The sequence below is a fragment of the Balaenoptera acutorostrata genome, chromosome 2, assembly GCF_949987535.1.
Source record: "Balaenoptera acutorostrata chromosome 2, mBalAcu1.1, whole genome shotgun sequence".
Taxonomy (NCBI): Eukaryota; Metazoa; Chordata; class Mammalia; order Artiodactyla; family Balaenopteridae; genus Balaenoptera; species Balaenoptera acutorostrata.
Window position 1 is genome coordinate 134676932 of NC_080065.1, and position 19598 is coordinate 134696529.

The following is a 19598-nucleotide window of genomic DNA, read 5'->3' on the forward strand; positions in this document are numbered from 1 at the left end:
CTCCTCCACCCCCACCCAGATTCTAATTCAGAAGAGGCCCTGCCTGCGTCAGTGAAAACCAAGTACGAAGCCATGGATTTTGACAGCTTACTGAAGGAGGCCCAGCAGAGCCTGCACTGATAACAGCCTTAACCTTCGAGGAATACCTCAATACCTCAGACAAGGCCCTTCCAATATGTTTACGTTTTCAAAGAAATTAAGTATATGAGAAGGAGAGAGAGCGAGTGCGTGAGAGAGAGAGAGAGAGAGAGAGAGGGAGAGACTTGGAACTGCTGTCCTTTTAAAACAAACAAAAAAATCAATGTTTACATTGAACAAAGCTGCTTCTGTCTGTGAGTTTCCATGGTATTGACGTTCCACTGCCACATTAGTGTCCTCGCTTCTGACGGGTTGTCCTGGGTGCGCTCCAGACGCTGAGTCCGTCACCCACCTCCCCTTCCTCCCCGACCGACGTCCCCTCGTAGACGTGCAGCTGTGTTCACCATACCATTTCTTGTCTGTAGTGTGTGATGATGAAATCGTTACTTGTGAATAGAATCAGGATTATAAACTCATTTTTAATTGAAGAAAAAAAAAGTATATCCTTAATGTATTTATGGCTCAGATGTACTGTGCCTGGGATTATTGTATTGCTTCCTTGATTTTTTAACTATGCACTGTCGTGAGGTGTTTGCCACTGAGCTGCACTGCTCCCTTTGCCAGAATGCCCCAGAGGTGCTGGGTGGCCGGAAGCCTGGCCACCGGGGAGGTGTGGCATGCAACCACAGCTAGGAGGAATGGAGAGAGGTTTCTGGGCCTCTTCCGCTGAGCGCTGCCTTGTCTCTCATTGAGCAAGTTTGGGTCCATTTACAATCAGAGCCCTCATCTGGTGTCCAGCTCACGCTTAGAATTTGTGCCTGGCCGTGAATGCTCAGATCCTTGCGGACTTTGGAAGGAAGGTGGGGTGAGCTGCGTTATTCCTGTTTTCCAGGCAGTGCCCCAAGAGGCGAAATGACTTGCCCAGGGTCCCACGACCAGTGAAACTACAGAGGAACGGCCCAGCCCGGGCCTATCCTAGGGTAAAGAGGCAAAGTTGCAAAGACTGGTAGAGGTGGGTTCAGCTAAAAAGGACAGCAGGCTAGACGCTTCCAGGCTCATTTTGTGGGGGTAAGTCAATGGCTGCCTCCTCAGCACGGGGCAAGTTTAGGCTCTGGCACCAGTCTTGATCCAAGGGGTCCTGTGGTTTGCTTACACCTGTGGACATGCCATCAGAGCTTCAGTGACACACCTGGGGGGACACAGAGAGGCAACCTGGGAGCGGTCATTCATCCTTTTTGGGCCAGTCACCAGCCCGTCCTCCTTCAGCTTGACTTTCCTTTTCTTCACCTGTAAAGTTGTTTTGGTGGCATGGGGCAGGGGGAGCAGGAGGGAGACATGAGGGATGGGGATGGACAAGACAATCTCCAAGCTCCTCTCCGACTTAGAAAACGTTCATTGGGCTCTACTTTAAAATTTGTGTTCTTGAGTGATGTCAAAGCCATGTCCAGCTTGGATGTTCTGCAGGTGCCTTGGGGGCCGTTTGTGAGGGAGAGCGTGGCCAGGCAAGGTAAGAGTGCATTGCTTCTGCTTCAGACAGAGCGGCTCCAACTTGGTCTCTTTCACACATCAGGGTTCCTTGGGAAATTTTTGTGTTTAAAAGAAAAACAAAGAAAAAAGGTACTGCTGCTTAAAAAAAGTTTGAACTTGACTCATTTAACTAAACGAGGTGATTTAATCTATTATTAATGCCAGGCCTAGTTCTTTGGAAATTGGTAGTTATGGGGTTTTGGTTTGTTTGTTTGTTTTTAAGATTATAAAATACCTCATTAGGTTAACTGGGCTGATGAACCTCTCCTGAGAGGTGAGCATACTCCAAGCCCACAGAGAAGGTTGGAGGAGACAGGTGTTAGAGGAACAGGGAATTTGAGTTCCTGTGTATCAAGTCACTTAACCTCTCTGGGCCCCAATTGTCTTTTCTGTGTAATGGGCTGAGGGGGAGAATTAGGCAAGCTGATCTCTAAGGTCCTTGCCCGGTCTGATAGTCTTAGCTTCTCCTAAGGTGGTATCTAGCAAATACATGGCATATGGGCCACTACTCCCATGTCCTCGGCCAGTAGCAGACATAACTAATCAACCACAGTACTCATGTTCTTTGAGCTTGGTCATGCTATTAGAATCCTCAACACAGTGTTCCGAGCAGCCATTACTAACTGATCAGAGTTTAACCTGTTTAATCTTCTGGTCTAATCTTTGAATGGTTTCTGTTATACAGAACTATATGGTGGCTGGGTTTCATGCTGGCCCATCCCTGATCTGTGAGAGAAAATTCCCCTAAAGCCGTTCCTTGGCACAGGACTCCCAATACTATTCCGACACAATCCCACTTGGGGATGGGGGCCAAGTGGAATAGTGGGCAGGAACATGTTTGGGGAAGGCAGGGTTTATGAGGATGGACCAAAAGGGGACTTTCCACAGCACAGACCTGCACATTCTAGATTCCTTTTATAGCTGTTCACTGCCTAGCATACAGTAGGCATACAATAAATGGTTATGGAATAGAATGGAATGGAATAGAATTTAAATCCACCTGACGCCTCCCCTAAGTCCTGATTTGCACCAAGGAGTAAACTGAGATTTCATCCTGTGGAAAAAATAGGAAGGAACTCTACATTCAGAGTCTGGAGAACTGGGTTGAGTCCTGGCTCTGCCAAAAACTATCTTTGTGACTTTGATAAGTCACAGAGTCCCTTCCTCTCCCTGAGCCTTGGTGTGCCAGAAGGAGTCAGACTAGATGATCTCTAAGCCCCTCCTAATTGCTTCTTCCTTGATTGCACTAGCCTAGAGATTCTACCGTGAGAATATAGTACCTTAGGGTAAGGAAATGCAGATTTTTAGTGAAGGACAAGTCTGTCCCCTCTTCTGGGTCAGCTGAAACTGCCCTTTCACTTCAGATTAATACAAGGCACTTGAAGGTAGTTAGACATTGGCTCTTGAGTGTAGTACTGGGACGTGATATGCCTGAGGTCGGGGCTGGGGCCCGCTGATGGGAGAGGGTGCCTGCCAAAGGCATCAAGAAGCTTCTTCTCTCCATCCCGTCCATAAAAGGCTGCAAGTTCTAAAACTGACCAACCCTGCAGACAACCTCCATCCGGAAGACTCATTCGGTGCTCTGTATTATTTACCAAGGAGACTCCAAGGTCTCTCCAGGACAACTAGTCAACCTTGGTCTCTTTCCCACCAAATTAAGGAGTAACCCAGAGGGAGCAGCTGCCATTGGCAACCATCTCATTGTAGCTCTGTCCTAGTATTTGCTCTTGATCATGTTTACATGTGATTGCCATAAAAGCTTACAGTAGACTGTGTTGGTAGCCACCCATGCAAGGCAGGTTGTACTGTCCATCTCTGTGCCGTGCTGGTGTTTTCCAAATATGTCCGATCTAAACACTAAGTGGAATTCTTCCATCTCCTTCCTCAGTCGGTACAGGCTGAATCAGAATCCTCACTCCTGGGGGCTCTGGTTACCGAAGGAAAATGCATCAAAGAGGTAAAGAATATGAGTGGATGGAGTGCAGCTACGGCGGTGACCCCCTTCCCCCCATCATACCTTGCCCCCCAACCAGAACACTGCTTTGAGACACAAAGCACCAGTCAGGTGTCTGCATCTGCTGTGAATTCTCACAGCCTTGCGTGTCAAATGTGCCCAGGAGAGAGGCAGGGCTTCAGGGGTTCCAGCGCGGGAAGAGGAAGGGAGGAATGCTCTAAGCTGCAAAGACTCGGTACCCAGGTCCTGATGTGGGAAGAGATGCAATAAGAAATCTTTCTCGCCTAAAGCCTGTGCTTGTTGATGTTTGGAGAGCGATTTCTTCTAGGTGTATGCAATATACATACTGAGGGGGCAGGGAAGGCATGACAGTGCAGCCCTTCTGCAGGGATGGCTTGGAACCCTATCCCAGGCCTTAGGTTCAGTTGAAATGACAGCTGAGCCTGCAGCTTGAGAGATGGGACATCCCAGCTGTGAAGCAGAATCAACCCCAAAGGATTTGTTGATCTGACTCACTGAGTCAAAACTGCAGTATTTTCTTACCATTTGAGATTTAGCATTTATCCTCAGATATGACCAAGGAAAGAAATTGAATGTACAGTAGCAAATAAAGTGAACCTAATGGTTTCAATGGCCAAAGAAGAGGGATCCTTCCCATTGGGGCAGAAGGAAACCGGTTTGTGCTTACGTGCAATATGTTTAAGCTGGTCCCCAAGTCCCTCAGACATTTGCACACATAGATGGGCTCCAGGGCTGTCTGCCGAGTCCAGGGGTACGGGGTAAATGGAGGGAGAGCTCGGGAGCTGGGAAACCCTCATGCATAGCGATGCCCTTGGCCCAAAACAGACGTGAGGTGGAGGGCCCCTGGGAGCCGGCTGTAGAATGTCCAGGAAAGTAGGCAGAAGCTAACTTTGCATTGAACCAATAAAAGCACTTTGAGAAAACCACAGCACTCAGCCTGGCTCCGTGTTTCTACACTGGCGAATATGGATCTCCTTGGGCTGTGTGAGGCATTCTCCTAGGGATTGGAACAGGGGATCAGGAGAGGGGCTGGTGAGGGAAGAGCGAGCAGACATGCCTTCCTAGACATCAGCCACAGGAGAGCCCATTCTAGGACCAGCCCTTTGCTGGCCTCTTTGTTGGAGGCCCTAAAAATGGAGTGGTGCTTTTCTATCTTGGTACCTATTTCTGTTAAAAAAAAAAAGAAAAGAAAAGAAAACAGCACAGCCGATTGAAATGGGTTTGCAGAGCAAGTCATTTATCTATAAGCCATCTCAAAGTGAGAAACCCAGAGTTTCTTACTTGCCATGTGGTCTTGGGCCACTGTTTCCTCATTTACAAATGGGAATATTGGATGGAATGAGCACTAAAGTAAGTCCCTTTCACCTCTGATAGACTCAGATTCCCATCCTGGAGCATCGGGAATCCCTCACTAACCCATGAAACCAATTCCATTCTCTGACTGCCCAGCTCACATTCAAGGTGAGAGTTCTCTGCAAGGTAACCAACCTGCGGTGGATTCAGACCCACACGGTCCTGGCCGAGTTACCTTATACGAGGAGGCCAGCTCCCCAGGACAGATCTAAGCCATAGTTTCTGGTGGGGTGGTGAGAAGTAAACCCCAGCTTGGCTAGGTGGCGATGTCGAGTCTCACATGAGCCTCGACATTGTCCCCGCCGAACAGCTTTCAGTCCGAATGTTGTGACCACTTGGCTGTTTCTCTCTTGCTCGCAGACAATACTAGCAATACACTTGTTTTTTCAAAACAGCTTAACTTAGGAACTTTTCACACATTTCTTTCAAATGATCGTAAAACATATGGGGCAACAGGAGGCATGGATCACACTGCATATGTTTAGGGCAACTTTTGTTTTTTGTTTCATTATAGCAGCGGTGACTGAGGCTTCAAGATTGGGGGACAGATTTTTAGGTACTGCATTTCATCAGAATGCCTTGCACATTCAGAAGCAGCACAGAAATCCAACTGCCCGAACTGGGGGCTCGGAAAATAGGGTTTTGTAGGTGGTCAGTCCCTGGGCTGTGCAACAATGCCTCAAAGACATGTTTTATAGCCAGAACCCCCTCTCTGCTGTACGTTTTGTCAAAGGATCCTCCAAGCCTCCTTTTTCACTTTGCCAGCCTTGCTCATGGGTGACTTTTGAAGGGACTGGTCATCTTCCACCTCAGCACTTTGCCTTATCAACGTCTAGCCGCCATCTAGTGGCCAAAGACTGTATCTACCAGCTACCCAGATGGAAGGCAAATAAATCCTTTTGGCCACCTTGCTGTCCAACACCAACTTTGGGAATGAAATGCAAGGTCATGAGCAAACTGTCTGTGTGTTTAGAGCACAGTGTAACACCAGTCAGAAGCCCCAGAAGCAGCCACGCAGACTGAGAAGTAATACACTAGCTATCCTGTTGGCAGCAGAGACAGGAGTGGACCCTGTGCCCAGGTGCCCAGGAGGGGTTTACTGTAACTGCAATACTGGCAGCGCAGCTGCTGACCTTGTTAAGTGAACCTCTGCTCTGTGCCCCCCACTGGACCCTCGGGACAAGCAAAGAGGTTGAGTGTGAGGATTCTGTGGGGGGCCTGGCCATGGCCTTTGGTGTGGTCCACCGAATAGCCAAATAGATTTTTTTGTTTGTTTGTTTTTGTATTTAAAAATCTTGTCAAATGTTTTTGTGTTAGGAATAAAAAGTCATAAACTACTCCCAACTCTGTTTCTGGAGGAATGTTCTGATTCCAATGGAAAGAGGTTGGAAATCTCAAGGGGTGTGCGGTCAGAGTGGTCAGTGGACCAGGGAAGTGGACCACTTGGATTTCCAAATGGTTTCTGGGGAAGGTGACCATCCAGAAGTCTGGCTCAGTGCAGTCTGCTCCGGAAATTCACACCCACCCCCTTCACCTACTTGTGCCATGGTATTAGCATTGGTTTGGAGCATCTGCTTCTTCCAGAGCCAGCTGCTAATGTTGAAACCAACACAAGATTCCTCTCCCCAACCCCAGGTTTCTAAAGAAACAGTGTCTGTAGCTAGCCTTAATCGACTGGGCAAGGTGGTCCCTATGGTCCCTTCCAGCATTTCCAAATATTGGACTCAAATCCTTTTCTCTTAGTGTGACCATGCAGCCTAGAGAATTCTGAGCAATAGGAAGCCAGGGCTTTCCCTGGCTGTGTGACAGGGTCAAACCAGGGAATGGCTAACCTTGTGAGGTTTGGGCATCCCCAGGGGTACTACTGTAGGGGGCATTATTTATTAGGGAGCTCAACAAGGTAACTACAGCCTGGGGTGCGTGAGCGCAAGGTTGTGTGTGTGTGTATGCATGTGTGCACGCCTGTGTTTGTGTGTATGTGTGGAATTACATTGATGCATTTCTTGAGAAAGGTGCAAGAATTTCACCTACACAGAGGGACACATCTGCTTTGTTATTTATAATAGAAAGCTAAAATTTAATTTTTTAAAGGACACTGCTGATGATTGAGAATCAAGTTTTTAGTTTTGCTATTTTTTTTAATTGGTAGAGGATTTTTTATATATTTTTTCCATTTTGTTGGGTTGTGTCCTTATTTATATAAATACATTATCCGTGAGGGCAAGGAAGAAACTTCTTTGCTTTTAATTATTGTGGTTGTCATCGTCCCCATTTTATTTCTGGTGTGGTTTATCTGTCTTACCTTCCAAATGAGAAAATGTTTTCCTGTCTTTGTACATTGTCAGATTCTATAGTTTCATAGATAATTTAACCAAATTGCTCTATGTATTATTATTCCGTGAGTATAAAGTTCTATTTTAACGTCTGTAAATACTTCAGAACTGGCTTCTTTTCTCAAACTCCCACTGTGGAGTTATTGTTTACATCACAAAAACTGTAGAATCTCTATGCTCATGTACTGTAAATAGTGAAGTGATCTGCTTATAAATAAACTTAACAAATACACTATGGAGATTAAAAAGAAAATACCACCCACAGCCCTGCCCAGGTGTGTCTTTCTTTATTGGTCCTACGTGCTCGTTGAGGGTCGCACCGGCTACTAACTGGGGAAAGGATTCTAGTTGCAGTGTCATCTCTCAGAGAAGACCCCAGTCCAGGTGTGCCCCTCACGCCAAAACTCTCCGAGCTCACTAGTCCTTTCTTCATAGCACTTTTTGTGGATCATGATGAACCATTCAGACTTGCCTCACATAACATTGTTGCATTCTGGCTTCTTGCCGGTGTGACTTTTATAAAGCTATATATTCCACCTTCTGAACGAGGACTCCCTTGTTTTGGTATATCCGCTTTTTCACACAAGCACACTAAATAGATGTGCTAAAAGAGATATTTTGACGTTTTGGTTTCAGACAAAGACACTCACCAATTGACGACGATGAAACGGTTTCTGGTCGGAGGACATGGAAAACTTGAATTGCGTGCCATATTTGGGTGAACTTGAAACGTTTTCCTCTGCTCACTTACTCCCAGTGAGAGCAGTGAAGAGTGGCATCTTCCAAGACTTTCCGTCTTGGGTGTGTGTGCTGTTGCTGCGGAGTTGTCCTGTGTTGGGCCGAGATGGCCAGGCCTTAACACCTGGCATGGATCGGTCACTGGGTGCAGGCCACCACCCTTGGGCAACTGTCTCCCTGCGCATGAGGTCATCCCCGAAGGGGCTGACACCGAGGGCTGTGTGCTGACAGCGCTCATCGCTGCTGGGAACACAAGTCTTCAGGAAAGTGTCTGTGAAGCTCATCACAGCATCTGCCACAGCTGGATATTAGGGGTTCGTGTGTTGCATGTGATAAGGATGTGGTTATGTTAGAAAACGCCCATATGTCTTTAAAGATGTATAATGGAGGAGTAAACGAAATGTCTGGAATTTGCTTCTAAACATTTCAGCCAAGAGAAAAATGAGAAAGAAATATAGAAGGACAGACGAAGCAAATGTGGCAAAACTCTCGATATTAGAATCTGGGTGATGGGTAGGTGGGGATTCATTGTGCAGTTCTCTACTTCTGAGGATGATTGCAAATTTGTGTACTATAAAATGAAAGTATAAGAACAAAAATGATTCTAGGTAAGCAGGTGAGTCTGGCGCTAATGTTTAACTGAGTCTATGAAAGGCAAAATATTGGTTGTAGCTCAATAAAAAGTGCTCACAGCCGAAAAGAGCCTTGAAAGCCACTAGGGAAGATGTAAACTAAATTCTTCTTCAGTCTTCACACCCTATAACTCTGACTTCTCAAGCAGGTGCATGGTTTCCCACTGGCTGGGGTACCCTCCTCCAGTGAAGGGTGGGACCGGTCTGGGCGTGGATCCCCGCTTGCGCTACTGGACACAGCAGGACTTGGATGCAGGCGTGCCTCCACCTGAGCCTGGTTTTCCCCCGGGCTGATTTCCTGCAGCTGCTGCAATCAGACAAGAAAGAGAACACACCAGATGAGAAGAGGCTGCGGCGGGCTTTCCCTTTGACCTGGTTTGGACCAAGAGTTGCAAACTCAAGGGCTTTCAGAGGCCCTATGCCTACCACTTGATTACTGGAATCTGTCCTACACTGGTTGGGGACAGTCAGGGAACCCTTGCTGGGAACCTCAATCTTGGGAACCAGGCTCTGCTACTGCTCACAGTGTGACCTGGCCGTGACACTTCACCTCTGTGGGCCTCAGTGCTCTCATACGTAGAATGGGGACAGCTAGGTCGTGGGGAGGCCTGAAGAGGTCCACGTGTGTGAGGCTTTGCGGCCCCGCCAGGCACGCCATGAGAGCTCAGTGTGTGTGAGGTAGGGGCTCCCCGTCCTCCCCGTTCCACAAACCTTGGTTGGCTGCCTGCCCTTTCTGCTTCTCCTCCTCCTGCATCTTCGTCTTGGCTTCATACTCGTCAGCGAGCACTTTCCACTCCTTGCGGTTGTTGGTGATCCCATCCAGCATGGGAGTGATCTCCTCGTGGAACCGGGAGAATTCCTGGAAGAGAGAGACAGAGCCTCTGGCGCAGGACTCGAGCCCTGGGGTCCGGGTTCCAGGTAGAGCACAGTGGGTCGTGTCTGCACTGGAATGAGCTGCCCGGGCGCGTTGCAGCTTCCATCCCCAGCGGCGTGTGTGACGACACTGCAGGGCTTCTGGCCACAAGGTCCCGTGCCTCTCTCGCTTGAAACACTCCTGTGGCACTCCCCGATTTTCAGGATGAAGCGCAAGCTCCTTCACAAGGCTTTCAAGCTCTCCAGACCCAGTGCTCTTCCCCTTCACCAACTTGAACCCTCCGGACATTCCAAATCTGTCAGTTTCTGTGGGCTTCATACCAGCTCTTGCCTTTGCTGGAACACTCTAACTTATCCCTTCTTTTCCCTTGAGGCCTCCACTTAGACATCACTTCCTCAGGGAAGCCTCTTCTGATCCCCAAGGTAAGTCAGGTTCTCTATTAGCAGCTCCCCAAATCTTCTCTTCCTACATCTCACTTCGCTGTAATGACTCCCTTTGCCAGTCTTCCCCTGGAGCTGTGAGCTGGAGAGGGCAGGGACATCTCTGCTCATTCACTGGGGTGGCCTTGGCCTAGTACAGGGTCTGGGGCACAAAGACAGTCAATATTTGCTGAGTGAAATCGGGATAGGAAGAGGATTCTTAAGGTCTCTTAGCTCTAAGAATAAAAATAATGCCTTTGAGCACAGCACATGACAGTTTATGAAGTGCTTTATCTCCTTTGATCCTCAGAAACTCCTGCGAGGTGGGAAAATGAGACTCATTACTCCTAGATTTTTAGATGAAGAAATGGAGATGCAGATTGGTGGAGATTTGCACAAGGTAAGAATGGCAAATCCAGGGTCTACTGTGGAGTTCAGCCAGAGCCAGCTGTGCTCAGAGCTGCCTGGGTTCAGATCTAGATTCTGCCACCAGCTGTGTGACCTTGGGCAGGACACCATGAAATCAGGACAGTACCTCATAGGGTTGCTGTGATAATGCACGTAAAGCACTTAGCTCAGTCTTTGTTGTTTCATATATTACTGATGATCATGGAGAGCGTCAACTACACTGCCCTGTTGCTCAGAGGACCCCAGTTAGTCTGCGTTATATCAGAGATGCACTTGTGCGCCCTCTGGGAGCAGAAGGGCTGCAGCTTATGCAGCAGAAAGAGCCCTAGACTAGGGGTCAGGCGTCCCGGCTCTGATGCTGTCTGTAGCTGACTCCAGTGACCTGGCCCTGTCATTTCTCCTCTCTGACCTCTGTCTCCTCATGTAACATGGCCAAAATAAAAATAACAAACGAGAGGCGGTGGTGGCACAGATAACATGGATTGGGGCGTGGTGGGTTTCTCAAGAGAGAGACTAACTTTGAGCCAAAACTCAAAGAGAAGTTCCAGATTATCTTTTGACAGTTGAGTAACTGTGACCTGTCATATTCCCACCAGCTGGGGAAGTTAGGAAGGCATGTATCTGCTACACCCCCCATTTCTCTGCCTGAAAACACGAAATGTCATTTGTCCCGCACCTATTTATTGAGCAGCTAGGATATACGAAGCTCCAGGCTCTGGCCTGGGTATGCAGTCACACAAGCTCCTATGGGGCTGTCCTGAGGACCAAATGCCGTCGGAGGTGAGAAGCGCTTTGTAAAGTATCACTCGTCACTTGCCAGGGTTTTTTATTCCTGATGTCATTTGGGAATCCCGGGCTCATCAGAGACATCTTGTTGGGCCTTTGAAAGCAGAGGACTTACCTTGTAGACAAAGGTGCAAACGAAGTCAATGAAGCCGACCTGAAGCTTGGGGAGTTCGTCCGCCTTGTTTCTGTCCATCATGGGCTGTCGGGGGGAGAAAGAGTTAACTGCACTGGGCTCCTCCTGGCCTGATGCAGCAAGGGGACCCACCCTACCAATGAAACATTCTTCCAGAACAAAAACCCTCTAACTGGTCTCCCTGTGTCTGGTGGGGAGCCGGCTGACACTTCCAGCCAAGTTTACTTTCAACGTCGATAGGTTCTCAGCTTGACCAGGTCATCCCCTTGCGTGGTCTGTGCTGTTAGAACAGAGCCAGAGGAGGTGGACTCCTAGACTGTTGGAACTGAAAGGGAAATCTAAGTTTTGGCGTCCACTTGTCAATCACTACTTAGCTGAATGTGCTAAGCTTAAAGCACATAGCCTAAAGCAGGGTCCTCAAACTTTAGGAGAGAGCACATTGCTGGCCCACCCCCAGAGGTTCTGTTCAGGTAGGTCCAGGGTGGGTCTGTGGATTTGCATCTGTAATATGTTCCCAAGTAACGAGGTTGATGGTGGTCTCCAGGGACCATACTTTGAGAACCACTGCATTAAGGAAAGGTCATCTCTGTGGTAAGGTCGCACATCCCTGTGTCAAGGGTGAGGAGGCACATCTCTCCATCACGGCAAGGTCACTGCCCTCCACCAGGATGAGATCACATGCCCAATATCAGGCTGAAGTCCCTTCTCTACTCACAATGGGATTCTGTTGCAGCACCGTGCGCTCCAGGTCACCTTGTTCCCAGAATTCGGCAGCAACCAGTAGAGCCACCTGCAACAGGTAGACACCCGCCATGGAGTCAAGCCCCAGCCCCAATCCTCCTACCCCTGCTCCCATCCCACATGGGTTTCCAGCTCAGCAAAGACATAAACCCCACTCCTGCCCTCCCACCCCACTTTATGTCATTATGGGAGAGGTCCTCAGGTGATTGCCATGTCTTGGCAGAGGAGGATGGAGCAAAGGTGGGCTGCCTCAGGACCTGGAAAATCCAAGCCACATTAGCTGCTGTCACCAGTACTGGGATACTCCTTCTCTCGGGTCAGGAGGAGTGCATACCTTGCTCTGCACCTCCCAAGGCTTGGTGATGGCTGAGAGATCACAGGCGGTCATCATCATGGCCCTGTACACAAGTACACCATCCATCAGTCCGGAGCCAGTCATGGCTGTATATCTGGTTAATTCCATCTATCTCTCCTTTTCTGCCCCTACTAGTAGGTGACCTCATCCCATGGTGAGAAGAGGGTCACTTCCCCATTGCATCTGAAGGTCAGGCTTTGAAATCAAATAGAGGTTTAAATCCTGCCTCTGTCAGTTACCAGGAGTTTGACATTGAGCAATTAAACCAACTTCTCTATGCCTCAGTTTCCTGTCTGTAATAATAATGGTACTTCCCTCATGGAGTGGGTGCAAGATTAAATGAGATAATGTGTGTAAAAATCTTAGCATGGTGCCTGGATATAGTATGTGCACAATAAACACTGGCGATGATCAGGAACATATATTGGGTTTCTATTATGTGCCACACACTGTTCTAGGCATTTTATAGACATCAATTTCATTTAAATCTCATCACATCCTCGGAGTTCCTTCTCTCCTGTCTAATATAGAACAACGTTTCTCAACCTTTTTCTCATCATCCTCCCTGCTCCACTGTCAAAGAGCTTTTTTATTAGACATTTTTTCTGTAATCGCTGCACCATGAAATTTTAATAACATAGACATACTGTATATCTGTTTGGAGGGCCACAGACCATTGTAATATCTAAGATTTTTTTGCTCCTCTCCCAAGAACCGCTTTTTGCCCCATTGAGTAATGCATGATGCAGGGAGAAGGGCGACCCTGGTCATTGTGAGGAAGCATTACGTTAAGAAGTAGTGGAAGGGATTGAGGAAAGAAAGAAAGGGTTAAAAGATAAACTTTTTTTTATTTTTAATATTTTGATTTGGATTTCTTTTTTTTTTTTTTTTTTTGGCTGCATTGGATCTTCGCTGCTTCTCATTGCGGTGGCTTCTCTTGTTGCAGAGGACAGGCACTAGGCACACGGGCTTCAGTAGTTGTGGCACACGGCCTCAGTTGTTGTGGCTCACGGGCTCTAGAGCACAGGCTCAGTATTTTTGGTACACGGGCTTAGTTGCTCTGCGGCATGTGGGATCTTCCCGGACCAGGGCTCGAACCCGTGTCCCCTGCATTGGCAGGCGGATTCTTGTTTTTTTTTTTAAGAGGTTTTCTGGCTTTATTTATTTATTTATTTATTTTTGGCTGTGTTGGGTCTTCGTTTCTGTGCGAGAGCTTTCTCTAGTTGCGGCAAGCGGGGGCCACTCTTCATCGCGGTGCGTGGGCCTCTCACTATCGTGGCCACTCTTGCTGCGGAGTTGAAGCTCCAGACGCGCAGGCTCAGTAGTTGTGGCTCACAGGCCTAGTTTCTCCGCGGCATGTGGGATCTTCCCAGACCAGGGCTCGAACCTGTGTCCCCTGCATTGGCAGGCAGATTCTCAACCACTGTGCCACCAGGGAAGCCCAGCAGGCAGATTCTTAACCACTGGAAGGTGGATTCTTAACCACTGAGCTGCCAGGGAAGTCTCTAAGAGATAAATTCTTAAAGGAGTTTCACAATAATAGGAATATAAGACAGGTACTATTACATAGGTAGGTACGATATAAGACAGAAGGGAGGGGACATGGGAAAAGAATTGGAGAAAGAGGGGGAATTTGAGAATGTGTTTCAGAATCGGGGTGTAGTGGCATGAGCGTCTGGGATGGGAATCCTGGGCCATGTACTATGGGCCTTAATTCCATGCTGGGGAGTGTAGGTGTATCCAATAAGCAGAAAGAGCTTTTGAAGGTTCAGGGCCAGGTCATGACCTCATCAGAGCTGCTTGGCAGCACCTGTAGGATGGAGCAGACAGGAGAGGGAGGAAGGGAGAGAGGAAGGAAGGAAGACGGACGCTGCAGCAATGCAGGCAGGATGGCAGGAGGGCCTGACCTGCAGCAATACCCGCGGGCTGGAAGAGCATGGGGTCAAGCTCACGTGGTAGAGTCAACCCGACTTGGTGAGATGATGGGCATGGGCTGGGGAGGGAATAGTTGGAGAAGGTTGGGGCTCTGAACCTAACTAGTGGCTTGGATGATTTTACAGTTTACCAGCTGTATCTGGCATAGGTAACGTAAGCTGGTCTGGGAGGCCTGAAGAGTTATGAAATATTAACAGGTTTAACTATCTTTGATTAAGTAAACCCTCAAAAACTCATAGAAATCTTTAAGTAAGTAAGTTTTCAGGAATGCATACATCTCTTAGAAACACCTTTATACTTTGTAATAACTTCAGAACACATGCCTGATGCTTCATGTTGTGTTGTAGACGCGCTATGTTTACCATCAAACACATTAAGCAAATGAATGCTTGGCTGTGAATCCAGGAGTCACTGGTTCCCTGCTACCTGTCAGTGTCTACATTTTAAGCCCACAGGTGTGGCTTCAGGAGAGCACTGGAGGTTTACTTTCCTTGGCTGGAGAAATCATGTGAAAATCACTCCCAGCAATTAGGGAAACAACTAAGTGTTTTAGAGATAGAGATTTGGTACGTTTGTGGGATGTGGCGGGGAAGGGGGCATGGGGGACACACCTGGACACCAGAAAAGCCAATCCAAAGCCTCGTGTCCTAAAGTCAAGGCATTACATTCACTTCAGCACCACTGCCTTAGGTGTTCCGAGGCCAAGATGCTATGCTACTCATTAGGGATCCAGAGAGGCCTGCAGGGAGCTCATAGTCACTTAAGGAACATAGAGGGGAAAAAAAACACAAAAACTGTTATCACAGTATGCTAAGTGGGAGGGATGGCAGAAAGAAGTACAAGGTGCAAAGAAATAAAAATCCAAAGGTGAGAGCAACTAGCTCAGTGCGGGGGCCTTCGGAGAGGTGACAGTGAGACAGGGCCCTGAGGGGTGCATAGGAGCTCTCCAGGGGGAGGGAGAAGAAAGGGTATAGTGGGCAGAGGTGTGGTGGAGGGTACACGGCATTGCCACAGGGCAGAGGGCCATCCAGCAGGTGACCATAGGAAGCATTCATCTATCCATCCTTGTACCTGTACGCGTGTCAGACGTCAGGCAGGGGCTGGTTCACAGCATCCCTGCTCTCAGAGAGCTGGTGTTGGGGAGTCACACATGTATCTCACAAATATGTGTAAATGTGTAAACAACCGAATACTCTGAAGGAAAGGAGTTCTATTCTAGGAGATAATGTAACAGGAGAAACTGACCTAAGTCTGGGAGGTCAGGGAGGGCTTCCCTGAGGAAGTGGCCCTGGAGCTGATATCTGCTGGAAGTATAGCAGTGAACTTGGTGACAAAGGCAGTGGGGAAACGCATTCCAGGCAGAGAGAACATCTAGCGCAAAGGCCCTGGTGGAAGGAAGCCTGGCACACTCAAAGAGCTGGAAGGGAGGAAGAGCTCAGGGAGCAGGTGGCAGAGGGGGTGAGAGGGGACCCAAGAGATGAGCAGGGCAGACCCACAGAACCCAGGCCGTGGTGAGGGGACATCTTTATGCTAAGAGCAACAGGAAAAGCCACTGAAGAGTGGAAGGGGTCACATTTGCATTTTACAGAGAACACAGTGGCTTCGGTACGGAGGGCACAGGAATGCCAGCCGGGAGCCCCGTTTGGAAGCCATTTCAGGATCCAGACAAGAGATGGACGTGGCAATAAAAGGAAGTGTCCAGATAGACAAGGCATTTAAGAAGTAAACTCAACAGGGTTTGGGGATAGATTAGACGTGCAAAGTGAGGAAGAGGAAGATTTTAGGATGAAAGAGAGTAAAGGACAACAGGGTTATTATGCAGAAGAGAGCAAGAGTAAGTCATGAAGACTTGCTGAGGAATTTGAACCTTAGCCCCAAGGTAGGTGAGAGTCATCAAGAGGAGGGGGTGGAGTTGAATGGGAGAACAGTATAAAACTCTGTACAAGGCTTTGGAATTAGAGCAATTAGATCCTCGCTCTTGTCCTTACTTGTCATATCTAGGGCAAGTGACTTAACGTCTTTGAGTCTTTCTCTGTTCTTTGGTGAAATGAGATAAGCATATTAGGTTGGATCATATGAAAATTCTGATTTTGTGGGTCAAAAACTGTCGTTAAGTCAGCAGTTTCACAGGGTTCAATGCAATTTATCTGTCCTAGGGGTTACTGTGACCATCACATAAGATGATTTTATAAGTGCCCCATGGTCCTCATCTTTTTTTTTTTTTTTTTTTTTTTATTTATTTATTTTTGGCTGTGCTGGGTCTTCGGTTCGTGCGAGGGCTTTCTCTAGTTGCGGCAAGTGGGGGCCACTCTTCATCGCGGTGCGGGGACTGCTCTTCATCGCGGTGCGCGGGCCTTTCACTATCGCGGCCCCTCCCGTTGCGGGGCACAGGCTCCAGACGCGCAGGCTCAGCAGCTGTGGCTCACGGGCCCAGCTGCTCCGTGGCATGTGGGATCTTCCCAGACCAGGGCTCGAACCCGTGTCTCCTGCATTAGCAGGCAGATTCTCAACCACTGCGCCACCAGGGAAGCCCCCATGGTCCTCATCTTCATCATTATCACCTTCATCACAATCACCAGGATGGGCTCCCGCTCACCTGGCCCAAAGCAAACGTTCCTTCCGCTCAGCTGGGATGCTCAGCGGCGCTTCTCCCTGACCCTTGGCTGACCCCTGAAAGCATCCCAGCCACCCTTGCGAGGCATTCAGATTCTTCCTGGAATTACACCTGGCCTGGAGGCTGTAGCCTGCGGGGAAAGTTTGAAGGGAGCCTGAGAAATCTGTGGGTGTCCGGGAGAGGGGTGGGTTGACTTGGATTCCAGTCCTTGATGTTCCACGAATGCCCGTGTGACACTAGGTAAGTCACTTTGTCCCTCTGGGTCTCACTTTTTTCATTTGTAAAACGCTAAACCAGGAGCTGGCGAACTTTTTCTGTAAAGGGCCAGATAGTAAATATTTTAGGTTTTGCAGAGCATGTAGGCTCAATAGCAGCTACTCAGTTTCATCATCGCGATGTGAAAGCAGCCATAGATAAGTCAAGACAAGGTCAGTTGGCGCCTGGCATCCAGTCACCGGAAAGGTGACTGGGTAGGTGACCGGTGAGGCCTGAGCTGCAGTGGCCCAGGGCTTGAGAGAGGTTGGAGGTTGTTAACTCACCAAGCACACTTTGCTGAGTGCTTACTGCATGCCAGGCCCCAGATAGAGTCTGAGGATTTAGGATTTAGGGGTGCCGCCCTGGAGGCATTTACCATTGAAACAGCTCTTAATCCATTAGCCCCACATTGTTGGGGATTTATGAGTTTTGGTTTGCAGTGTTTTCGGTGTCTTCGTGGTTTTCATACTTTCCGTCCAATCCTTCCCAAAGCTCCACTCTCTTGAACACAGTTAGTGCCTAACGTCAGATAGCAGCTGAGGTTGGAGCCGTGATGAGCTCATTGGGTTTAAAGTGGCCCTTAATTGCTGCTTGACTACAGCTGCTTGAAGAGAGTGATTTAGGATTTTGAGAATCTTGGCCACATTTCATTATTTGCAGGTGTATATTAGAAGTGTGTATTTAGCACAGTGGTTGCCTTTTGGATTCAAGCGCAAACAATGTTTCTAAATTCTTTTTTTGGAAGGGGGATGTGGGGGAGAAGGAAGGATTTATTACTTGCAGCAAGGAGAACACCAGGGATCTTTTCCCAAAGTAGTGTCTCCCCCAACTGCAAAATTGGGGAAGTTTTAAACTAAGGGTGCATGCGTAAACTAAGGGTACACGAGAAGGCTTAAGCAGAGGAGAATTCAGCATAGAATCGGGGCGAAAGTAGACAGAGACCAAGCTTTAGTTAACTTAGGAGGGTCCACATCATCATTCCATCCTTCGCCTGGGTGGGGGCCTTAGTTCCTGGTGTCAGGACTTACTGAAGCTCAGGTTCTTTATGTCTCGTGGCAGAAAGAATTCAGTGGGAGACAAAGTGATAGATAAGAAGTGGATTTATTTAGAGAGGTACACATTCCATAGATGGAATGCAGTCCATCTCAAAAGGTGAGAGTGGCCCTGGGAGAAACAGTCCACAGACAGAGTGTGGGCCATGTCAGAGGGCAAGGGGATGTTTCTAAATTCTTAATATTCATTCCTAGATGGATGAATGGATGGAAGGATGGATGGGGGAGGGGAGGATGGGCTGCTCAGTAAAAAAAAAAAAGACAGGGTCACTTATCTCTTAGGCAGTGCCTAGGGTTCAGGATACTTTTAGGGGCCCATGAAAATATTTAAATCTTAATTTCTTTAAAAAAAAAAGAATATAGTAATAGTAAATTTATGAATAATGAATGACTTCAGCTGGATTATATTTGTCTTTATACCAACACAGTCATAAAATATGATTTTTATTTACTTATTTAAATGGAGAAAGAAGCCATGAAGGCAAAAATGCCTATGACCCACAAAAGTCATAGTGTGGCCCTCCCTACAAGAATACCATTTTATTTATGGGTACTAAAATTTGACTTCTTATCATTTCTATTTGTTAGGAAATATTATTCTTTTGATTTTTTTTTTCCCCAACCATTTCAAAATGTAATCACCATTCTGAGATCGTGGCAGGTGGCAGGCCTCACATTCTACCACTAGAGGATCTCTAATCCATGCACAGAAACCTTCCAGTGTATGGTTTGGTCAGACTATCCAGTGTGAGACTTGCAATTAGGTGGAGACGTAAAGGGTTTAATGACGAGTGGAAGTCACACCCCGATTCTGGAGGTACTGTAACATCTTGGTCCTACAGTAAACACACTAAAGTGGGGCGACCCAAGAGATAGCGACGCAGGAGACTCACAAAAGTCAATGGGCTTAAGATGCCTCAAGGGCTGAGGTGAGTACTCCAAGATAATCAGAGCACAGGAGGGGGTGTTGGGTTTTTTCCTCACAACAACCAATTCTGTCACCAGCTAGGTGTCCTCTGATTCGATTCAATTCAATTCAATACAATTCACTTCTTCTTTTTTTTTTTTTTTTAATTTATTTATTTGGTAGCTCCGGGTCTTAGTTGCAGCGTGTGGGATCTTTTAGCTGCGTCATGCGAACTCTTAGTTGCGGCATGTGGGATCTAGTTCTCTGACCAGGGATCAAACCTGGGCCCCCTGCATTGGGAGCATGGAGTCTTAGCCACTGGACCACCAGGGAAGTCCCAATACAATTCACTTCTGACACTAGCGTCGGACTTCACAGGTTTGAGGGCTTAGTCCCTCAAGGCTACCCTTGCTTCAGAAGTCAGCTGCAAGTATCAGGTTCCCAGGTTACCCACACTTCTGACTTGACTACAGAGTCAGGGGG

At 47.9% G+C, this 19598-nt stretch overlaps 2 protein-coding genes across 5 annotated transcripts in view; one reads left to right on the forward strand and one right to left on the reverse strand.

Moving 5' to 3' along the window:
• Positions 1-8340, forward strand: part of PPARGC1B (PPARG coactivator 1 beta) — a 115432-nt gene extending 107092 nt beyond the window's left edge. The window contains exon 12 of one of the 3 annotated variants that reach the window (XM_057540649.1): positions 7903-8340. In XM_057540649.1, coding sequence (XP_057396632.1) covers positions 7903-7988 — 86 coding nt within the window. In that variant the 3' untranslated portion in view covers positions 7989-8340. Of the gene's footprint in view, positions 1-19; positions 7513-7902 lie in introns of those variants that run through there. The other 2 variants (XM_007188669.2, XM_057540650.1) reach the window with 2 other exon arrangements.
• Positions 8341-8863: 523 nt separating this feature from the next.
• The window catches only part of PDE6A (phosphodiesterase 6A), a 66532-nt gene continuing 55797 nt past the window's right edge, over positions 8864-19598 (reverse strand). For both annotated transcript variants that reach the window (XM_007188659.2, XM_007188658.2), the window contains 5 exons: positions 12332-12395; positions 11972-12046; positions 11239-11322; positions 9348-9495; positions 8864-8943 (listed from right to left, as the gene is read on the reverse strand). In XM_007188659.2, coding sequence (XP_007188721.1) covers positions 8864-8943; positions 9348-9495; positions 11239-11322; positions 11972-12046; positions 12332-12395 — 451 coding nt within the window. The remainder of the gene's footprint in view (positions 8944-9347; positions 9496-11238; positions 11323-11971; positions 12047-12331; positions 12396-19598) is intronic.